At 33.3% G+C, this 24,905-nt stretch overlaps 1 protein-coding gene across 1 annotated transcript in view; it reads left to right on the forward strand.

Annotated features, from left to right (window-relative positions):
* The window catches only part of FSTL5 (follistatin like 5), a 791,029-nt gene that overhangs the window by 528,256 nt on the left and 237,868 nt on the right, over positions 1–24,905 (forward strand). Inside the window, exon 7 of the mRNA XM_015538440.2 lies at positions 16,424–16,590. Coding sequence (XP_015393926.2) covers positions 16,424–16,590 — 167 coding nt within the window. The remainder of the gene's footprint in view (positions 1–16,423; positions 16,591–24,905) is intronic.

Here is a 24,905-nt window from a genome sequence, read left to right on the forward strand (position 1 = left end):
AATGTATAAAATCTGATTATACAGCATGCCTTCAAGGAAAAGAATATATTTTTTATTATCTCATGAGAATTACAATAGTTGCACCCCTTAAGAAAAATACTACCTCCAAGTTTATGCTTTCATGATAAACAGTAAATCCCTGCTTCTTAAAACCACCAAATTAGAATTTTGATAAATAAAAAATGGATTATGTAAAAATACTTCCTATTTAACTGTGCTAATTATAGCGCTTTGCCTTTATGAGCATAAGAGGAATTAGTTAAGAATCTCAGTGTGTTCCTGGGTTGCTATTTTAACAAAATGGTGAGTTTAATGTCTCAATTATCTAATATTAAATTGATAATTAAGCATTACTGGGAAAATCTTGTGTTCTGTTGTTCATTTTTATTCCAATTTCCAAAATAAGTGAAATTCTAGTAAATACGTGTTTAAAGAGTATGATGTGACACTCTTTATGGATCAAGTTCAAAAATAAGTAATAGCTATATTGGTTTATCAAATTTTCATAGAGGGAATAACACTAATGAAATGTTTCCACATGATTTTAAACTATATATGCTATTATTTTATTACTATCAAGCAATTAAGTTTAAGCAACTGTTTATCATTTGTTTTATTGCTAACTTTTCACTGAAGTGATTAGAAACATATCTATTTTGATATTGATGTGTATATATATATATATATATAGTGAACTGAAATGTTTATGAAGTGTCCTGCTATATCTATAATTTTGTGTTTATGCCTCTATTACCATTTGCATGATATTAATTTTGTAATAGATATCTCAGCTGAATCAAATCAGAGATTATAAAGCTGAACTCAGGTACTGAAGCACAAGACCTCTGTCAGGAGAGAGAGGCTCTGTTTCCTATGGAGTCTCACAAGGGCAGCAACAGTACCAGGTGCTAAAGCCCCAAAGAGTTCTCTCAAAGATCAGATTTACATGCATCCCAATGTCAAACAGAATGGTACATGTCTTCACTGAAATGTTTCTTTATCAAAGGTAATAGTCCCCCTTTGTGCCTTCTGTATATTGATTGCCCTTGTGACCTAATCCAAGTCTGTCTGCCTGATGCGCAACAAAACCAATCACTGAGACATCAGGGATGCGGCAAGGAAAGTTTATCTGAGAGGCAGCCAAGAGAGGGAAGACAAAGCTCATATTCGCCTCCCTGAGCAGGGAGAGAACAGTTTTTTATAATCATAGGGGCTGAGATTACATACATATTGATGAACTCATGAATTCATGAAGAAAGATGGAGCAACTACCATGAGCAAACGTATATATAACATACATCCCATGTTCATTTCGGGATGGTGACAACACCAAAATGAGGCAAGGTTCAGCCCCTGACATCCGGAGGTTATCTTAGGACAAGGAGAAGGGGTTACAGGCATGCTCTGAGAGCTGGTATAAACTGGATGAGGTCTTGGATTCAAGTTGGGTAAGGAATGCAGAGCCTTGCTTTTTCATAGTCTGGAACCTTATCAGTTGACCTTGAGCCCAGGCTTCTGCAGACAGCTAGTGCATTACTTAGAGGGGTCTGAACATACACAATAGCAGATTAGGGGAAAACGGTTCTCTGAAAAAGAAGCTTTCAACTTTCTGCTAGTTTCAACCTCATTAAATCTATGGGGCATGACTTCACCTTTACTACCTTTTTCTTCATAAACTATTGTCACAGACTTGTGTTTCTAACTTGGTCACTAGATATCTCTTTAATATATAATACATCAACCAAACAAGCCTATCAGGGAGGCCATTGGTATGGTGACATACCTATATAACAGCAGTGGCAGGCCCTCAGGTGTGGCTAGAGAAAAACCCAAATATGCTGCTGCCCAATAGTTCTGGTTTTTATGTGTCGGAACAAGTTATTTTTTCTAAGACACATGCAAATATAAAAGGGATATGGATCATTTTTTTTTATTTCTAGTATTATTTATATCAAACACTAGGGTAGCAATGAAGAAATGAAGTCAATGAGTAATAAGATGAATTAGCTGTACCAAATCGTTTCAATTTTTTCCTCATTTCTATTCTTTCCATTCATCCTTTCTTTCCAAGGAAGTGATTTCTGTTAGAATGTTGATGCTGTAAAGCTTTGAGTTTAGTATCTTGCCAAATATACATTTCCATTACAAAATTTCTATTAATAGTGAGAACCTATGGAGTGTTTTTTTGCATTAATTATTAGATTTTTTAATTGTTTACTAAGTAATATCAGCCAAAACAAAATCACTCTTGTTGACAACGTTATATGAAATACAGTGCTTCATCATATCTTAAAATTGCTTTGATTCTAAGTGAATTAGATTATAAAGGTTAAAATACTATGACTTTTCTGTTTGACAGTTTATAAATAGGTATTGAAATATTGTGCTAATTTTATATAATTTTGAAACAAGTTATAAGTCTTCATGAATTTAAAATCAGTATAAAAATATTCTCGAAAATAATTATTAAAAATATACACATGTCATCTAATAAGATAAATTATGCACTTTGTATCACAAATTAATAAGACAAAACTCAAACTTAAATATAAAAATTGTGACATTTGATAAGTAACATTTATTTGTTACAAAGAAATAAATATAGTGTCAAAGGCTAGAATTCATCAGCATATGAGTTTGACCCACTCTTTTATCTACTTAACCAAAAAAAACCAAAAAACAAAAAAAAACATGGTTTGCTTGTTTGTCATATGATGCTATAATAAATAGTTTTACTACTTAAGAATTACTAAAAATCTTTTTGGATTTACTTCAGCAGCTTCTTTGAAAATGAATTTAGTTTTTAGTACTGTGCACAAAATTTGTTCAAATGAGCAAGATAAAGATAAAGTACCTTAGTGAAATCTCCAAAAAATTGGGAAACTTACTGCAAATATCAAATTCATGTGAAAGACAGATTTTTGCATGAAAAAAGCCACAAAATGTAGATTTTGACATTTTTGTACTGGATCCCTTTTCTCAAATAATCAAATATGCTTTAGCAATTAGGAGATCTATACATATAGAATTTCAATTAAAGCCATGCAAGTTCTAATTTCCATAAACACATTTCAATTTGTATGATTTAAATCAAGTGCATTAATTTTAGCAGCCAGTGTATAGAATATCTATTCAAAATTACTGGGTAAAGTGCATCATTGTTCACATATCTTCTTTGTTTTGATGATGAGGATAAATGACCCTAAATCTGAGGTTTTAGGCGTTTAGACAACGTTTGATTTGCTGGAGAGCTTCCAATTGTACTCTATTTACATAGGATTTGTAAGGACCTGTAGTTTCAAGATAGTGATATAGTATAAAATTATGCCAGGAAGATCCTAAGAGAAGTACATATTTAAAGTAATTTAAACTGTATTTATATTCAGCGAAGATGTATTTCTAGCTTGATAAGTGATAAAAACCACCATTGTATAGAAACAATCAAAAACCTGTAAAAATCCTTAAATTTATAGCTTTTTGGGGGGATAGCTGAAAATAAATGAGGACAATCTGTTTTTCTTCAATTTCTCGACCTCTCCAGAATGATAGACCATAAATAAATGTCACTCGTCCCCTCATTAATACTTTGTAAAGTCCCTCTCTCTTAAGCATGATTGAGAAGTAGGAAGTAAAGGTGAGCAAATACCATGATTTTTCAGAAAAGGAAAACTGATTTCTGCCTTTCAATGAAAAATTGCACCTCACAACTTAAAAGGCAAGGAAGACTATTGCAATAGGGGAAAGACTGAACTCAACTCCGCTGAAACAAAAGGCAAATGAGCTACTAAGCACCACGGTGAGCAAATTGAAAGGTACTGAAGGGTAATGGGGTGAAAATGATGTTCGTCAATTTGATGAGGCCAAGCGTGTCTGCTCATTGGTGCTTGTTGGAGTTAGCCTCACACCTCAGAGAGACTGGGGTAAGAACATATCTTCCTTGATGATTACATTTCACAGAGATGGCTCTGAGGTCCTTGAGAAAGGTGTTCCTGGGTGGCATAACTGGCCAGATGATTTACATTTCTAAGGGGCAGAGAAAGAATTTCCAATAGCAAATTTTCAAAGCAAATGCTCTAAGAAAAAGGTCAGAGAACTATAATCTAGACAGGTTTTGTCTAAAATTTGGTCAAACTGAGCGGAACATTAAGTCTGTCTATGTCAGATGTAGGTCCCTCTGATTTTTTAGTGAGAAAATTGTGTCAGAGTTGACAAGCGTTCCTTAGAAGGTTTTCTTTCTCATAAGTATTTCTACTAAGCATTTTGGTGGTTAAAGACACATTTGAATTAAAATGTTCCCTATTAAAATGTAAATTCTATCTTGGAAATCAGGCTTGTTCACAGATTAGTACTGTGAATGACTTACATGGGATAATCAGATTGCTTTCCTTCTGGCTGAGAAATGTGTCCTGAGAATTGGTATTTTGATTGGATGTTAAAAAGAGAGAAGAAATGATCATTGTTCTACATGATAAACTTGGAGAAGACAGACCCAGTAGGATGCTACCATCAGGAACAAGGAATTTACATTTGGGAAGGACAAACTTGACTCACTTTTACATTATTATTATTTTTTGTACTCTAAGAGCATCAATTGTCATAGAAACTCCTCCCTTCGTTATTTATGGAAGCTTCAGAGAAGATAAAAAATACAGTGGTAATTTACAAATTCACCCATATATAAATGGGAACAATTTTCATGTATTCTTTGTGTAATTATTTTATGCTTAGCATTGTGAACCTAGAAAGGAGAATCCAATAGTTCACATTTAAATAACTAAAGCATGGTGAAGGGATGTAAAATCGGCAGTGTGGTATTTCCATGATGAGGCAATTTTGTATAAAGGGCCAGAGAATAAATATTTTAGGTTTTGTATACCATAAGGTTTCTGTAATGACTACTCAGCTCTGCCCATATAACTGAAATCAGACATAGACAATACAGTAATACAGGAATATACCTGTGTTCCAATACAACTTTACTTACAAAAACAACCGGTGGGCCTGATTTGGTGTGTGGGCATCATTTGCCAAGCCCAGGACTACGGGAACATTAACTGATGTGAAGAAGGCTCTTATATGCTCAACTCTTACAGCATACCTGAGTTAATACTCTAGTTGCAAACATATGGTCATTTGCATGGAGTAAAAAAAAAAAAAAAACAAAAAAACAGGAGGCTAAGAGCTGAGAATTTGTCAGTAAACTTGAAAGTGACAAGGAAAAGAAAGGCTCTCTAGACAGAAATGTCTTTAGAGTTGAAAAGGGCAATTCATTAGCTGATTAGAGCTTGACTGGCTTGAGAATAGCCAACTCCCTTTTTTGTAATTTTCTGTTCATCAATCTTGAAAGCTTTTGACCTGTGCATTAGAAAGGAGATTCCCAGGCTCACAGCTGACACTACTTACTAAACCTGATGCTTTCCCAATTGTAAATGAATAAATTGGTATTCCACTATAAACAAAAGTATCCTGTGATTTTGATTAGCTCAGTCAATCCCCAATAGCTTAATTAATTCTGGATGAATTGTTAAATTTGTTTCTGAATTCTCATAGCTGAGACCCAGTCTTCTGAAGCTATGAAGAGCTGCCAAAATGAACAGCCAGCGTTCAATTCTCCATCTTTCAGGTCTATTCGCTGCAACATAATAGGGAGACTCTAACTCTGTAAAACTTCATAGTGTAGGCGAATGCTCTGGATCCCAGTTTCAGTTTTATCAGTTAATAGCAGTGTGTTAAGGCAAACAACAATCTTCTCCTTTACCTGAATTGTTTTAATTAGGCAAACAATACTAAAATCTTTTCCAGTCTGAAATGCTCAAAATCTATATTACATTGCATGGAGGGAATAGTTAATTCATTTAGCTCTGCCGACTGACTGTAATCTAAAAATTGGTGGCAAAATTTCAATTTATTAAAGACAGAGCAAATAATGTGTCCTTTGATTGACTCCAACATTAACATCCTGGGGTTTCCTTGAGATAAGTTGAAGGAACGAACACAGGTTAACATTCTATCCTTATATCTGTAATAGCTTTTTAACACAGCACTGAACACACTGTTAACATACAGGAAATGGGTAGTGATTAGCTGATTGCTTTGCCCGGAGTCACAAATGAGGATTCACGGGCGAACTCTTCACGTTAGATTCTTTCCTTCGCATGTCTATACAATTTCTCCTCGTAATTTATTACACTGAATTCCATTAATAAGTGATCATACTGAAGCTTTTAAAAGATTATTAGAGATAGTAGATTTATTCAGTATTTCATGTATTCAGTAATTTAGGCATTTAGAGAGTAATTTCAGAATTTCTCAAATCACACATGGTATGTATTCCACAAATTGTACAGTAGAAAGATATTTGATTATTTCAACATTTCATTATATTTTTCTTGATTTTTGAAGGTAGAAAGTGATTATCATTATGTTCAATAGGCTTTGTTTTTTTTAACATGCATATTAAGTACATTAAAGGCACTTAGTTTGTATGTAAGAGTAGAACTAAAGTAGAGCCTAAATTGCCTTATGGGTCATGAGCCTGGATTTTTCTTCTTATGTTTAAGTAATATCAATGAAAATCAAACCAATACAATTTATATAAGCAGCGCCTTTTTCAAACAGATCATAATGTTATATTTCTATACATGGTAAAATGAGACCTATTTTAACTTACACATACTTCAATAGCTCTTCGTTAGTAGTAACAGCTGTGGCATATCCAGAATTTACTAAAGACCAGGCACAGTAATAAGTATTTTAAAATATCATATTTTCACAATATTCTTAAGAGTTAGGCACCATCTTTATTGTAGAGATGGAAAAATTGAGAGTTTAAATCACAGAGTTTAAATAACTTGTCAAAAGTCTTCTGGGGGTGCCTGAGTGGCTCAGTCGGTTGAGCGTCCAACTTCGGCTCAGGATAAGATCTCACAGTTCACAAGTTCGATCCCCATGTCGGGCTCTGTGCTGACAGCTCAGAGCCTGGAGCTTGCTTTGATTCTGTGTCACCCTCTCTTTCTGCCCTTCCCCCACTCACGCTGTCTCTCTCCCTCAAAAATATAAATAAACGTAAAAAGTGTTTTTAAAAAAGTCTTCTGAATAGTGTGCATTAGAAATCAAAGGTATCCAAGTCATGTCTCAAATGTGAGTCTTCTTGATGATGTATTTCATGCTTTTATCCTCCATGCTCTTCAGACTTCATTGTCATTAGCGTGTATCTTTTTAAGATGATTGTTGCAAGATACCCTAAGATAGTATTTTTTTTTTCTTCTCTGTAATTGTAATCAAAGACCAGAACTCTTCCCTTTGCATTAGCCATACTTAGTGCGTTGGGGAAAGTTCCTATTTGATCACCAAATGGCTGGTGAAGTTTCATTGATCTCTTTCTCACGTAATAGAATTACAAATGAGTGGGAGTGGAAAAGAGACAAAGGAAAAAAAAAAGCAGGATCATAACATCATTACCTCTTAGGGTAGTTGTGAAGACTAAATGAATCAACTACAGTAAAATCTTGGTTTGTGAGCATAATTCGTTCCAGAGACATGTTTGTAATCCAAAGTGCTTGTATATCAAAGTGAATTTCCCCATAAGAAATAATGGAAACTCAGATGATTTGTTCCATAACCCAAAAATATTCATATAAAAATGATTATAAGGGGTGCCTGGATGGCTCAGTCAGTTAAGCGTCAGACTTCAGCTCAGGTCATGATCTTACAGTTCACAAGTTTGAGCCCTGCGTTGGGCCCTGTGCTAACAGCTCAGAACCTGGAGCCTGCTTCTGATTCTTTGTCTCCCTCTCACTCTGTCCCTCTCTCTCCCTCTCTCCCTCTCTGTCTCTCTCTTTCTCTCCCTCTCTCTTTCTCACACACACACACACACACACACACACACAAACATTAATTTTTTTAAGTTTATAGTACTTAATATAATACAAAATAATGAAAATACAACATATAAAGAAAAACAAATTAACTTACGCTTACCTTTGAAAATCTTCATGGCTGGTGTAAGGAAGGCAAGAGAGAGGAGGCTTATTGTGTAGGATGATCTTCACTATCATTAATGGAATCCCTGCTATGTATTGGCTCAATGGAATCTTTTTCTGCATGGGAGCCATTGTATATGCTTGCACGAATATTGGCTACAGTACAGTATTAATAAACTCTTGTAACCACTATTTTATGTGACTGGCAATAAGGCAGTGGAGGAAGGGTCTATGTCTGCTGGCAGCCTGACCTAGAATGAAGCAAAGCATTCCTAAGCTTACTCTTGTGTGGAAAAGTAAAGAACTGTCCATAGGTGCTTTGAAATGCCAAAAAAATAGACTAGTGCCAGTTGTGGGCACCTTCCAATGTTCTGAAAAACCACTAATTTCTGCGAAACACTGTGGCCTGAGACAGAGCATCCAAGCATGGGAGACTGTCACCCACAATCCTACAGAGACAGAGAGAGAGAGAGAGAGAGAGAGAGGAACAACTGGCTCAGTTGTGATATGTTCGGTGTCACATACTACTCATAGCAAGACATCGCTCGTTTATCAAGTTAAAATGTATTAGAAATGTTTGCTCGTCTTGCAGAACACTAGCAGAACAGGTTACGCACAATTCAAGGTTTTATTGTACCTAGAACAGTGTCTAACAAATAGTAAGTGCTGAATAAATGCTGACAGCTACTTTCTATTTTTTACCTCAGTCCTCCAAGGAACACTCACTTGTAAAGAGATTTTAAACTGGATATAATATAGCTTGAAATATCAATACCTTATTATTCCAGCTTATATACCTATAATGTTAAAATCATCCAGTTGTCTCTACCTTTGAAGTTTTCCAAATTGAAATGTTAAAATTAAATTGATTACTTTGGGTAATCATCACCCAGCTCTTTGTTGGATACAATTTTGTTAGGTCACATTTCAAAGTGAAATTATTCCTCATAAAAAAGAATTATTTCCCAAATTGTTACTGTCATACATATCACTGAATGAATAGGCATATTCTTCCCATATTTCAGTTTAAAATTCAACTGTATATAATTTATTTGAAAGAGAGAAATTAAATATACTTGAAGAGAAAAGTTGAATGGTAATTGTACTACATTTATAAGATCATGGAAAGAGCATCAAAATCATGACTAAAAAAAAATGTGACTTAATATTGTAACATGTAAGATGTCTTGCAGTGTTATCAAAATATAGTCCTGTCTATAATTCTGTATTGTCCTTATTGCAGAATTATAAAGAGATGACAAAATGAATTTCCAATTTTGTACAAGAAACTTTGCTCAGTTGTACAGAAAATCTCTTATTGAAAAGTCTTTTTAAAACATCTTCCCATAACTTTTAGATCCCTCCAATGACACAGGAAAAAATGACCTTTTTATTTTAACTAACTGCTACATACTTTATTTATGCTTATGATTATAACTCCTTCTGGTTTCCTGCACAATTTGTGGTGGAAATAATTCCATTTTCACTTGTATTCTCAGAATTTTCCTCTCCACGGGTTCTTTTTTTTTAGGATAAACTGAGTATTTTTTTAAATCCTAATTCCAAAACCAGATTCTTCTCTCCCAAATTAGACCTCTTCTTTCCCCCACCCCTCACCCTCGCTGTCTAATGTATTAAAGATCTAGAAAATATATGCATTGCTACCTCTATTAATTTATATATATATATATATATATATATATATATATATATATATATATATATAACATGTAAACACTCTGCCTTCTCTGTTTCACTTTTGGCTTCCACAAGGCACATGGATAACTTTGTCTTTGGAAACATGAACTGACGGGGCAAGTTTGTGTAGAAGAGACTTTATTTACCAATGGGGAAAGAAACTATATATGTGAATTCTCCCTCAAGGAATATAGGAATTTATGTTGCTTCATATTCTTCCTGACACTTGCTATCACGAGACTTTGTAATTTATGCCAGTGTGAAAGTTTTGGCTTAAACCTGATTCTCCCTGATTACACATATTGTTAAATACTTTTTAGATTTTCCTTAGCCATATGGATTAATTAATTTATAGATTATTTGTTCAAGTCTTTGGTGGTTCTTCGGACTTTGTCATTTACTTATTGATTTTTAGGTGATCTTTATTCATTCTACATATGAGCTTGTTTTGTGGATGACAAGTATCTTTTCCTGCTTGGTGGCTTACATTTTTGGTCTCCTAAAAGTACATTTTGAGGAATAGATCATGTAAATTATCATGTGGTTAAACTTGTAAATCATTTCCCTTGTGGTGAGTTTGATGTTGCTGTTGTTTTTGTTTGTTGTCATTTTGATTTTTTGTTTTTGTTTTTTATGTGTGCCTTAAAAAATCTTTCTCTACCCCAGGGTTATGAAGATATTCTTTTATGTTATCAGGCATTCTTGAAGTGTCAAGGTATAATGTTAAACTTTAATAGTTGCATTTAAACACTTTCTTTGCTCTGCTTTCCTTCACACATCTTTGAGCTTCCATCTAGGAGCATTTTCCTTCGCCAGAAGAATCTCCTGCAGAATTTACCTTAAGACAAGTTTACTAGAGATCAATGTTCTTATTGTTTTTAAAAATGTATTTATTGGGGCGCCTGGGTGGCTCAGTCGGTTAAGCATCCGATTTAGCTAAGGTCATGATCTCACAATCCGTGAGTTAAAGCCCCGCGATGGGCTCTGTGCTGACAGCTCAGAGCCTGGAGCCTGCTGCGTAGTCTGTGTCTCCCTCTCTCTCTGCCCCTCCCCTGCTCATGCTCTGTCTCTCTCTGTCTCAAAAATAAAAACATTAAAAAAAAGTTTAAAAAATGTATTTATTTTTTATTTATATGTATAAAATATTGAGATTGATTTTATTTTGTTCTGTCATCTATACTATATCATTCACTAGCTTCTTGTTCCTGTTTTTGTTAATGATATCAGTTACTTTTCTAGTTTACTTGCTGTGAAAGCAATCTGTTATTTTTTTATTTGCACAATTTTCAGAATATTCTTTCTCTTTGATTTTTCTTTAATTTTACTACTAAGTGTCTAGGTGTAGATTATTCTAGTTTTTTTGTTTTCTTTGCTTCACATTTGATGATCTTCAATCTGTTGATTGGTATCTTTCAATGGAAAATCCTCAGGTACTATTTCTTCAAATACGTATTATGTTTGTTTTATTTTCTTTGTTTTCTCCTTTTGAGGTTCCACACAAACCTATTTTTGTTACCCTCGCCCATATTTTCAATTCTTTATCTTTTTGCTTTTCATTCTGTAGTGTTTCTTTTCATCTCTTCTCCAGTTTACTAATTCTCTTTTCTGCTGTGTCTAATCTGTTCTTATGTACAACAATTTAATTCTTAATTTCACTTATTACATTTTCTACTTATATAATTTCTACTTGGCTCTTCCATGGATTTATAATGTTTATTGATTGCATGTCTAAGGTCTTTGTCAAATTTCCTAACCTGATTATATTTTCATAAACAATACATTTTATAATTCTGGTGAGTTCGTTACTACTGTATGGTATTTCTGCTTATTCTCATTATGTTGTCTTCTCTCTGTGAATGCCATATTATCCTTAATTGTTTATTGGGAATTTTATTTTCAGAATTTCTTATAATAATGATCGGATGAGTAGGATGGTATTATTTTACCATACAGGGGAAGATTTTATATTTTATGAGACACCTAGATAAAAGTGAGCTGTAGTCCATACTATTCACTTGCAGAGTAAGACATCTTCAAGTTCAAGTACAAACAGCATCTAGTCCATTATTGCAGGTATCCTATATGCCTGGAGGAACAAAAGCCACCAAAAGGCTTTAAGCCTCAGTCATGTTCTCAAGATGGAAAATTTCCTAAAGGGATTTGTGACTCAAGGTGCAATCTTATCTCTCAAAGTTACAGTACTCTCCAAGGCATAGATTGAGCAATTCCTCACTGTCCTGTTATCTCTTTCATGAGATAAAAATAAGAAGGAATGAGAAAGAATATGTCTCTCATATAGTCTTTTAAAATTTGTATTTGTATTTATTCCAGGGTTGTTTTTGTTGTTGTTGTTGTTGTTTGTTATGTTACTTCTTTAGTAGAAGAGTTAGTCCAAATTATCTAATCCATTGCTACCAAAGGAAAATTTCTAGATCTCTTATTAAATTTATTTTGTTTTATTTTTGCAATGAATATTCTGATATAAACATACAATAGTTTACAGATAAGCAATTAGTATTAAAAAATTCCAGACATTTTATCACAGTAAATTAGTGTATATCTTGACATGTCTAAATTAGTTAAGAATTAACATTTATTTTGAAATTACCTATTTCTTGACAAAAGATACCATCAGAATTTTCTAGTTAGTTAAGGAGTGTGTCATTGAGTAAGTGTGGTTTTATTATGAGAATAATTAATTACACCACTTAGGATTTCTAAGTGTCTTTTTTGGTGTGATGCATTTCTTACTTAAGTATTTTATTTTTTCTGTTTTTAATTAGTAATTACTTTTAATGAGGTAGAGAAGGGAAAAACACATGTAATTTGAAAATGTTGCTGATAAAATTTCTTCCATTTTTTATTCCTATAATAATAATTATATGCATAATTAAGGCAATAAGACTATAGAACTGATATTAAAATATTCAACATAAGTATGTACTTAGGAAGTTGGAAGGAACAGAATCCTGTTTATGATAAATTATATTTTTCTAATGATTTTAAAATAATTGATTTTTAAATCAATTTTTAAGTCAGTTACTAAAATCTTCTTTTTAATTGGTGTTTCACAAATATTCACAGTATTTTATTCCTTTTTTGGTACTATTTTAAGAACACATACTATTTTTACACATGTTCCTATTACTATTTCTATCACCTAGTTTCTACTGGAATAAATGCTTTAAAAATACTTACCTACTGTGGTTGAAGTTGTACTCAACTGTACTTGTCTCTCTCTGGTTATAAGGTTCTGCTAGTATAGATAATTTTTCATTCCTTTGTAAGCGAGTTCTTAATATTCCTGTTAAGTCAAGTTGTGAAAATGAGAAAGTGCAGAAAGGGTTCTAAAGGGAGACACTATTTTACTTGCCTCTTCCTTTTCCCAAGTAATCAAAAGAAAAGCTGATCTAGAAATGGCATTAATAGTCTTCATAAGATGAGATTAGAGGAAACACCACAGCTGGATCTCTGATTTCTTCCCTTGAATACTTGAGAGGTCCTCCACTAGGAGACAAGGCTTATAGGTCGAAAGAAGTGCTGAAGTGTTTCAAAAAATCTAGTACCATCTGTTAAACCTAGCCTGTATGTGATTTTACTCAAAGACTTTTATATGTGTGCTATTATTGGAGCTGAAAGGATGGAGTGGGTACAAAAACGGTAGATCTTATTTTCTACAAAGTAGTTGTCTTCACATAACTAGCATAAGCTGTTTGTGGATAGAATGCTATAGAATGAAATATGCTTTCATTTAATGTATATCTATGAAAATGTAGGTTAATCCTAATTAATAAGGAATTAAATTTTCAAGATTTTTTCCTTGGAACTAATTTCTGAACTAACAACTTTGAACACTAAATATCCACAAACACTCAGAGACAACCAACCTGTACTAATAGCTCTTAAAATAAATGTTAAATCGGCTTACAGATTGATTCATAGTTATTGTTTTGGGTCGTTAATCTAGACATAGTCACTATTTCTTTATAAAACATAAATCCAATATGCTTTATATGTATGTTCTTTACCATTAAAGCAGGTTTAATGAAATTTAGAATATAAGAATAAAAACGTTTAATGTCAGTGACTTTGTGAGATTAAGTCTTTGCTTGTTAATAGCTATTAAAAAGACTAGTAAAATAAGTATGACAGTTTTGTAGGTAAAACAAATTTCGTTGCTATACATATTTAAGCAAAGAACCACTTGATTTTGAGAAGTAGCAAGTGAACATAATTGGCTTGGTGTATGTAGTTTTATGTGATATACTAGAAAGAGGAGAAATGTATATGTAACATGAAATATGCAGGAAAAATTCTAACAGTTTTCAAAATACGTATCATTATTTAATAATACATATCACTGAGATAGTTTTAAAAATCATTTTAAAATGTAATCTCCAAATTAAAGAAGAATTTTTATTGTGCTTGTTAATATACCCTGGGTGAAGAGTAATTCTTGTTTCTCATTATGCATCCTCTCAAAAAAATTACGTTTTAGAAAGATGTCCCACATTGTTATGCCCTATCTTTCATTTACTCTAACATGTTCATATTATCTAATTAGCATTGTTAATGCATAACTACCAAAAGCACAACTGATTTGAATGCCCCGGGATCTAATACCAAATGATGGAGGTTAGTGAAGAGATTCCAAAGTGACTTAGTAGCAATTATATTGCTAAATGTCAGAATAGCCAATGCTATTGGCTATTGGCATTGGTCAGAATAGCCAACGCTAACATATGGATTTTAGAACCAGATGTCCCCATTGTCTCTTGGATGATTTTATGAGAAACCAGAAGCTGGAATTCAGAAATGTTATTGAAAACTATAAATAATCCTTATGATACTCTCATGATGTTTTTACTCTTATAATTCTCTCTTTTTCTATAAGTTTATCATATTTTAAAAAACCTGAAGAACACTGTGTTTGAAAATTTCAGATGCTTTCTATGCTTAATTGGTCAAACATATAAAATATAGATAAATAAATAAATAAATAGATAATAACAGAATTAGTATTAAAGAGAAGCTTAAACATATTGCCTATGTTCTTATTACTCAGGAAACTCTGAAATAAAATGTGAATACAGATGAATGTCATTAGGCAACATCAGGCTGCCAATACAAATGACTGAGCAACATGCTTGTTACCTATTTCTATCAGTTCTGGATGTAATGACAAAAAGAATAATCTTGGGCTGAGTATCATAGGGTTTTTCAGTTTCAAAAGCATGCCTACCCCCTTCTTTGACAACACAAAACACTTCTGACTTAAGTAATTAAGGCCTTTAAATTTAGAAACTAGATTTTATATAACAATGTAAGGGTCAGTTTATTTCATTTATTTTCATCAGGTAACGGTGTGGCAGACAGTGGTTCATGACAATAGAGATCATTTAACATTCATACTTAGCATGTGCATGTGAGGAATTGTTTAATCCTGGTCTTAGTTTACAAAAATGCATGCCATTTTTGACATTGCTTTTTGTGATTGCACCAAAAAATAAAGTAACTGTTCATCAAATAGTTACATTCTATAAACTATTTGATTGGCATTTTTCTTCCTTCTCAAGAGGACATATGATTCAGAAAGAGAAAAAAAGAAGGTAGAATGGTGAAAGGAAAGGAAAGTGGCTTGTGGAGGAAACAGCAAGGATAGCACCTGATCATATTTATCGCAAATTAAAAGCCATCACTTTCTCTACCCAATGCCCCCATGAAAAATATCATCAATTGCAACAAAGGAACAAAAGATAATCATTGTTCCTCCCCACACTACCCCCATGGAAATTTCAGTTCAGAATTGTGGTTTGTGATATTTCTAACCTGGCTAAAACTGAGCAAAGTCAAAATGCAAGACTCAGTCATAGCATAGAAAAGACAGTGCCTGTGAATGTCAGCTGAGAAAACTAAAGGGCAACTTTCATGTGGAAGAAAACTGGTAGGCTTATCCAGTCATTTCTCATGATAATCGACAATGACAGAGGTGTTAATTCCCATAATTGGTAAATATTGTCTGAAAGTAGAAAGGGAAAGCCAGATCCAAGTTACAAATTATATTTACTGGTTCGGCAAAATTATTAGAAGAAATGTGTTGGGTAGTTAAAAATATTATATTTAACTTTAAAATTTAAGGATGAGGAAGCAAGTGTACTATACCAACATTGTCTGACTGATAAAGGCAGCTGGCAGAATTTCACTTAATTACTGTGTGGTTGGTGAACTTCGGTTTTTCCTCCTTCAACTTCCCAAATAAATCTTACTCCTTTAGAGTCAATTTACGTTTCCCAGCATAATGATGCATTTTACCCATTCAGCTATGCTAGTGTTCTCTGAAGCCAGCCAGCAATGATCTCACCGCACCTACAATATAAATCTATCAGTGAATAAACAACATCATTTTTATTTCAATGCCGATGACACACTACATGTCGATTTGGCAGTTAAATAATTTATCTCTCTTTTGGGTGCAATCTGCCAGGCTTATTATAACTCTACTTCTGATATTCATTTCATGTTTAATAGTTCTTTGCCTCATGAGGATGCTTGTCAATCAATTAAATTGAAATGTCATTCTGACCTTTTATTGGAAACAATTTACTTTTTTTTTCATTTCATCACAAGCTTTTTTCAATTTTATTCAAACTAAAAGCCTTAATTACTAGTATTCAGAAACTTTATAGTAATTAACCTTATAAAACTACAGGCTCATCAACATTACTGACACTTTATCTTTACAGAGGTTATCCAGTTGAGTCTGCCTGAAGATCAGAAACTAAGCATTACAGCAGCAACCGTGGGACAAAGTGCTGTTCTGAGCTGTGCCATTCAGGGGGCACTGAGACCCCCCATCATCTGGAAAAGGAACAATATTATTCTAAATAATTTAGATTTGGAAGACATCAATGTGAGTACATACATAGGTGTTCCTTTATAATTTGTGTATTTCGTGTGATATACTCTAGGCCTTGTGAAGTCTGAGTAGCTTAATGAATACTGGGTGTAGTGTAGAAGAGAATTGGAACATTGTCATATCCACACTACTGACTAGGATGTGCACTATAGATCACATGAAATTATCCAAATCACTTGTGTAGGTGTGGTAAGCAGGTAGTGTAGCACTGTGTTGGTGGGATCATATCAACTTAAACCAATAATGTCTGCCTGTCAGAATTTCTACAATTATTAACAATTAATCTTTATGTATTTGCTATTATGGTTAAGCAACCACCTTTAGCTTGTGAGGTGTTAAATTGGGGAAAGGCGGTTTTTGCTTCAAATTCTTCATAATGTATTAGAAATAATAAATATCAATCAAGCAACAAATGGTTTATTTTTTCTAGAATGAAATTGGAATATATTTTTCCACTCAGTTCTCTCCTAGAAATTCAGAATCTAAACTCAATTTGAAAGGTTACTGCTCTGAAAATGAAACAGAAATAGAACAAACTTCAGGGTATTCATCTGTTTCTTCCATGCTATGCGTTCCAAGTGGGGATTAAAATGTATACATCATCCTGGATGATGAAAAGAAGTAAAAATTGTGCATTATGGGATGCCCATGGAAATGATGTAGGGCAATCTTTTGTCTTAGTGATTTGGGGATTTTATGATCTCTTTGCACATAAATTTTAGTTATTTTTTATTATTGCTTGGGAAAGCCATCACCTATCCACTCATTTTTTACTGCTTCATAAAGAAACCCTAAAACACAGATCTAAGAGAGTCACTTCTATGTTACATCTTACTAATACTCTTGTTTAATGTCCTCAAATTATTCAAAAAAGAAGCTTTCTAATTTTAATTTTTAAATTTAACATTTTTTTCTAACTTTGCTTACATCTGTGAAATTTCTTTGGAGAGTACATGGAGAATAATATTTAATTCTTAAGGTATCATGAACACTGTGCATTAGAACAGCTATAATCTCTGGAGCATTCAACAGTCTTTGAGAGATATCGCCTTAAATAAAGCCACATTGGGTTTGCTTTTTATGTTGTTATGTCTACATTTTATCTTTTATTTTCTATCTTCATTCTTACTATCATGTTTTCCACTGTTATTTCCAGAGGCCCCTGTATTCTATGGTGCTGTGGTTTGAATACCTTAAAATAAGCTCATTTGAATTGTTTCAAGAATAAGAAAGGGTATGCTATGAGTAATACCCTGTGGAAAAATTGTAAAAATGGGCACATTCTTGTGCATATATCTTGTAAATTATTTTACTTACTTCCTAACTTTTGACTCTGTTCTAGAAATGTGAAATCCCTAGAAAAATGATTATAGATAAGTTAGATGTCTAAAATATATGTGAGCATTAGATAAATTCTGGTATCAATAAATACATTTTTATTAAAGTTATTTTGGTTACATTTCATAAAGCAGGTAAATTTTAAGAAATTTAAAAACATTTTCAAGAGTCGGAAAGTTTCAATTTCATTACAAGTCATATTTAAATAAGTTGGACAAATGTTCATAATCTGTAGTATACACATAACTGCCAGCATTCCAAATAAAACTGTAGGGATACCTTTGAAAGGGATATTTATTTAATGTCCCAATGTACTACTGGAGTTTTCATTTAAATGCATTTACCAGTAGAACTAAAGTGTGAAATAAAGCAGTTATAAACTATTACTTATTGTGTTCTGTTTTATACTTATTCTTGCTTAAAGTCTGCTAAAATATGGACCACACCATGTAAATAAACAATCTATCTATCTATCTATCTATCTATCATCTATCTATTTCTATCCATCTGTATATAGTGTATAGTTTATTGTAGTTAATAAACTATAAAGTTTTAAAATACATAACTGTATTAAATATAATAAACTATCATAGTCAACCATATATTATAGTATATTATACATATTATTATATTGTATTTATTATATAATAGTTAAACTATTCTAGTTTATTTGATAGATGATAGATAGATAGATAGATAGATAGATAGATGATAGATACACACAGAGAGTCAGTACTATCTCTAGTGGACATATGATGTGTCTTCTGATTACTCAACATCTTTTGAACACCCCTTCAAATATTTTGTCGATGCTTGGATTTTTTTCTTCCCCAAGGTAGAAACCAAAGTCTTATTTAATTAGCCTTCTTTGCAGTTAGGGAGTATATATGTAAATAAAGCTCTAACAAAAAGACTGCTAAAGGCTTCATTTCATAAGCAAGAACAGGGAATTACAGGTACTTTACAGAATTCACTCTCCCATCCATTCTTCCTTATAAGTGCTGTGGCAGCAGATTCTACTTGCCAGGACATTAGTGATAAAAGTTCTGGAGTTGGTCAGTGTTTAGGTGTAATTGGGTTTTCATTGGACAGTGTCAACATGTGGCTTATGCGTTTTTCCATAAGGATGGCTTCTCATTCCATAAGGATGACACTCAGTTCTGGATATTCTATGACCTTCCTACTATCTTCATTAAATGTCTTTCTTGCTTAAAACTCACTAGAATGGGTTCTATTGTTTGCCTCTAAGAATGTTGTTTAATTAAATTTTCGGGTGTACTATGTTAAGAAACATCTATAAATTACATATTCTTTTTTTTTTAAGTTAAATTATTTTGAGAGAGAGAGAGCCGAGGAGGGGCAGATTGAGAGAGAGACAGAAAGCGTATTCCAAGCAGGTTCTGCACTGTCAGAGCAGAGCCTGATGAGGGGCTAGAACTCACGAACTGAGGAGATCATGACCTGAGCCAAAATCAAGAGTCGGGCGTTTAACAGACTGAGCTACCCAGGTGCCCCTATAATTATATCTTCTTGAAATGTATATTTCATCATTGGATATAGATTTTGGATGTGTTGAAAGACCAAAATGACCTCAGTATAGTAAAATACATTCATTGTTTATAAGCAAAGAGAACTTCAAACCTTTCAGATATGAGTCAGTTTTATACCTACTTTGTATATATTTATTTTCACAAAAGTGGGTTTAGTTACCATTAAATTATGTAAGGTTAAAATTATAACCGCTGACTCAGTGATAGTTTTCAAAATTCTTTCTCATTATTTAATATATATTAGGTAGGATTTAATATATACTTACCTAGGCAATACATACATACTTTCTGATTGCAAAAGATTAAAATAATATAGACATATTTTTAAAGCATAACTACCCCTTGTTTTATTTCCACTTACTCTCATTTTTAAGTGCAGAAGAAATCCTGTGAGATTGCTTTTAATCTCCCTTCTATGAGCTGCAAATATAATTTTATTTTTTTAGTAGGCTAGATTCATATTAATCCTCATTATGTCACTACTTTATTATCTTATTAGTCCTAAAGACAACTACATGAAGCAGGGAATCTTATCCCTATTTACCTATGTGGGGATTTATGCTAGAGAGTTGTTCACCCAAGGTTGTTGAGCTGATAAATGGTACAGCTGGAATGTTTATATGGCCTGATAGACTCTAGTTCTTGAGCTTAACCACTGCATGGAAGTGAGATGGTCTGTCATTTTATGCTACCCTTTGAAAAATGTACCCCAAATAATTCTGGCCCCTATACATTACTAATAGATTTTATATCCTCGGTTATTATGTGTGAGACAGATTGATATTGTTAATGTTAGAAGACTTTCATTTTGCTTGTCTTCTGTCTTCTGTTTTGTATCAAATAAATAAAAGAACATCACTGAACTACTGGAGGCAGTGACAGTGGTTTGCAACACAGGCTGGGGATTCACACTGTCTGAATTCCAATTAATATTCAATCTCTTGGGAATGATGTGCTCTCGTTATTCAACCCACCTATGCCCAGCTTCCTTATCTGTAAATTGAAGATAACAGTAGAATGAACTCATTTTTGCACAAGAGCTAATGGCATAAAGCATTTTAAAACTGGTAACACTGTATGAATCATACTGTAAATGTTCAGTTAAACTAGGTTCTTGGCTTTCTTTTCTCTCTTCTCCTCCTCCTCCCAACCTCCTCCTCTTTCTTTCCTTCCTCCTGATGTATATTTCAACAGCACAGAAACACTCAACCTGCCTAAAACCACAGGAATTCAATGCTAGGACACATACAGCAATAAGAGAGTTTGAAAACTCACAGGAAATGCCCCCACCAAATTTGGTCCAATTATAGTCACTAAAACTGGAAGTTGTTTTTTTGTTTTGTTTTGTTTTGTTTTGTTTTGTTTTGTTTTGTTTTTGTTTTGTTTTTCTATTCAGTGCAGCTTAGGAATCAGGCTGATGAAACTTTCTTTAGCAATCTTGTATTAATCCCTGCTCTAAAGATATGCCATTAAATTCACTCAGGGGGTGCCTGGGTGGCTTAATTGGTTAAGTGTCTGACTTCAGCTCAGGTCATGATCTCAGGGTCCCTTGAGTTCAAATCCTACCTGGGGCTCTGTGTTGAAAGCTGGGAGCCTGAAGCCTGCTTCAGATTCTGTGTCCCCCTTTCTCTCTGCCCCTCCCCCACTCATGCTCTGTCTCTCTCTCTCTCTCTCTCTCTCAAAAATAAATAAAAACATTAAAAAGTTTTTAAAAATGCACTCAGCTACTATATATTTATATATTTTTCTTAGTATCTGTGCCCTCAGTCCTCAACCTAAATTTCTGCAATAGATCATTGGTTTATTTACATCATTTTGTTTTGGGTAGTACTTGGCACACAAACTACACTTCTGGCATTATTGTGATTGAACTTGAGTCCTAATGCTGGTCTGCTGAGCCATGACCAGGGATGCAGATGGGGAGCTATGAGGTACAGAGTATGACTCTCCCGCTCACCTTTCTTCTCTCCAGCTGATTCTTAGATTCCAGCCCTAGTTTTGCCACTTATTAGCTATGTAATCACAACGAATAGACTGAACCAATTTAAGGTACAGTCTCTTCATCTACACAAGCAGATATTGTCATAAAATTCACTGACACATATCAACTTGCACATAAAATATGAGCTATTTATTTTATCACTATCAGTAGCGTGATTCAACATGGCATTGTTGATCATGCTTAATAACAAATGTAAAGCCCCATGAAAATATTATTTCAAAATAGCCTGATATAATTTATATCATTATAACATTCAACAACTTTAAAAGTAGACTTACTAGACAAAATACTGAACTCACAGACACATTTGAATTTCAGATATACCATACATATTTTTTTCACTATAGGCATATACAAAATGTACAATGGGATATACTTTTACAAGAATCATTTTTTGCCTGTCTGAAATTCAACTTTAATTAGGTGCTGCATATTATTTGCTATGTCAGGCACTCTATTTACATAAAGTCAGATTGGCTTGAATACTGCATGAAAACCATTTTCTTACAAATGATACTGTGGCTTATATCACTGAGATTAAAAGTTTGAACTGTCAAAAGTTCATATGAATTTAATACATTGACTTTGTGGAGTCTGTACTGTTTTCCCATCTTAACATGCATTCTGTGATTTTTGTTTCTTTTTCATCTATCTAACCTGTTAGTAATTGTGTCTGGCACTGAGAAGAGGTGAGGAAAAATAGTGGATTAAATGCACAGGAGTTTGTTCTTTCAAGAAATATATTGTCCATAGCTGGCATGATTGCTCCATGAAGCATCTGGATCTCAATCTTCTATCTTCTTTTTCTGACATTCCAAGAGCATGGCTCTTATCTTCAAGGTCATCTCAGGGGTCAAGAAGGCTGTTGGAACTCCAGTCACCAATCTATATTCCATCATTCTGTAATCCAGGTCCACAAGAGTACAAAGCAGGTAAAACATGAAGGAACTTATTCCTGGAAGCCCCACAACTGTTTATGGGTCACCAATGTGCAATAACTGGCATAACTATACTAGGGAGACTGGTAAATACCATCGTTTAGCTAGGCATACTGCTCAGCCTTCTGTTACAAAGGAGGAACAGGAGAGCAATCTCTACTTCTCTACCCAAGGCCATCTAAGAGGATGTAAGATGTTCTACTTTTTTCTTTACACTTTTGTTTCGTTTTGTTTTTCTGCATTAATTAAATGTGATTATCCATCTGAATTCCAATCTGAGCATCTCTGCACACCAATTTTGTTCCGTTGGTAGTTTCATCAGTCATCAATTTACTTCCTTGATTTTTTTTATTTTGCTTTTATAGGCCTCTGTGGAAATATTCCACTACGTTTGGGGCACCTGGGTGGCTCAGTTGGTTAAGTGTCTGGCTTCAGTTCAGGTCATGATCTCGCGGTTCATGAGTTCGAGCCCTGCATTGGGCTCTGTGCTAACAGCTCAGGGCCTAGAGCCTGCTTCATATTCTGTGTCTCCCTCTCTCTCTGCCCTTCTCCTGCTCACGCTCTGTCTCTGTCTTTCAAAAATAAATAAACATTAAAAAAATAAAAAATATATATATTCCACTAAGTTTTATTTATATATTTTGCATGTAGTCTGATGATTTTTTTTCTGATAATTCTTAAGATATCTCTGTCTATCCCTGCAGCTTATTTGAAGTGATTCTCACCATGTACATTAACTTCCACTTAAAGCAAAGCATTCTCGGGGTGCCTAGGTGGCTCAGTCAGTGAAGCATCTGACTTCAGCTCAGGTCATGATCTCACAGTCCATGAGTTCGAGCCCCGTGTTGGGGCTCCTGTTGAAGAGACTGGAGCCTGCTTCAGATTCTGTGTCTCCCACTCTCTGACCCTCCCCCATTCATGCTCTGTCTCTCTCCATCCCAAAAATAAATAAACATTAAAAAAAAATTTAAAACAAAGCATTCTCTTGAAAAAAGATAAGTCACTCACAGACAATTGAAATAATCACTTTAATTCAAATCAGAATCCAAATGCAGGTGTGGGCAGTTTGCATTTGATGATTTGTTTTGCTTTTTTGTTTTGTTTTGTTTTGTTTTTTGTCTCTAAATATTACATTTCCTAGTGCATAGTTGGCAAACTAGTACTGGGAGATAACGTATCCAAGCATAATAATGAAATTTGATCCAAATTAAAAACTTTAATAAAATAAAATTTTATTTTATTATTAATTTTATTTTAATATGTTTGAAGTTTTAAAGCCATTAAATGCTTACTATAGAATACTATACCTTATTATGATATCTTATTTCAGAATATATGGTGAACTTCAAATTTAGAAGTAAAATCCCTAAGGAATACTTAGTTCCCAGAGACTGAAAGTGATTTTAGTAGCAGAGAATTCTGACTTTGTTTCTCAGGTTTAATACTTAAAGCAGTGTGAAGATATAACTTTTTCCCTTAAATCTATGAATTTTAAAGTTCTCATATATAAAGACAGACATTTTTACCCCTTATGTTATTCTTTGGTAACATAACCAAAATTATAGATCTCTGATAAAAACAATTTAATTAGCAAGATTTAATTTTAACTTTTTAGAAACCTACAGTGTTGCCTTTCAATATAGAACATATTAGAGTATAATGTCAAAACTAGTTATTAAAAAGAACGGCATTGACTTTTTTCTTCTCTAGACTATAAACAATCCATTTCTTGTTCCATCTTAACTAAAAATGTAGACATTTAACGTTTGGTATATAATACGTATTTCACCATGTAATTTTCATCACTAATTTATTTTTAATATAAGCCTGAGGCCACTGTGGCTCTTAAAATCCAAGGGGAATTAGAGAATATTTATGATTCAAAATATTCCAAGCCAAATAAAGCAGGGAGCATTGGCAAAGCTGAAGATGTTGGATTTCTTCCACAAACATCAAATACGCAACATGCATTCATTTTCCACCAATAATTGTTAAATTGGTGAAATTGCACGTAATCATAAACATTGCCTAAGAGTGTTCTGCTTTAAAATGAGTATTGTTCCTAACTTGCTTTGTTCTGCTGATACAACGGAACACTGCATATTACAATTCACCTCTTAGAAAAGTATTAAAATCAGTAATTTAAAAATATTTTTAAATGTCATTGGCCATATTCTTTTTGAACTTATTCTTACAAATAGCAACATATAAAAACAAAAGGATTCATGTGTGGATACGTGAATGAAATAGTCACATACTAGTTTGTTGAGTACCTGGTAATGTATTTTTTTTTAATTTTTAAAAATTTAGGTCCAGTTTTCAAAGTTATGACAGATCATGTTATTTAAATAGGTTTATGAGAAATATTAATTTGGAAGCATGACTTTACTATGACATTCTTTTTTTTTTCAATATGAACTTTGGCTGAATATCTATATAGATACTTAAACTGATGAACTTTTTTTTTCATTTTTCCCCCTC

Source organism: Panthera tigris, chromosome B1 (assembly GCF_018350195.1).
Source record: "Panthera tigris isolate Pti1 chromosome B1, P.tigris_Pti1_mat1.1, whole genome shotgun sequence".
Lineage (NCBI taxonomy): Eukaryota > Metazoa > Chordata > Mammalia > Carnivora > Felidae > Panthera > Panthera tigris.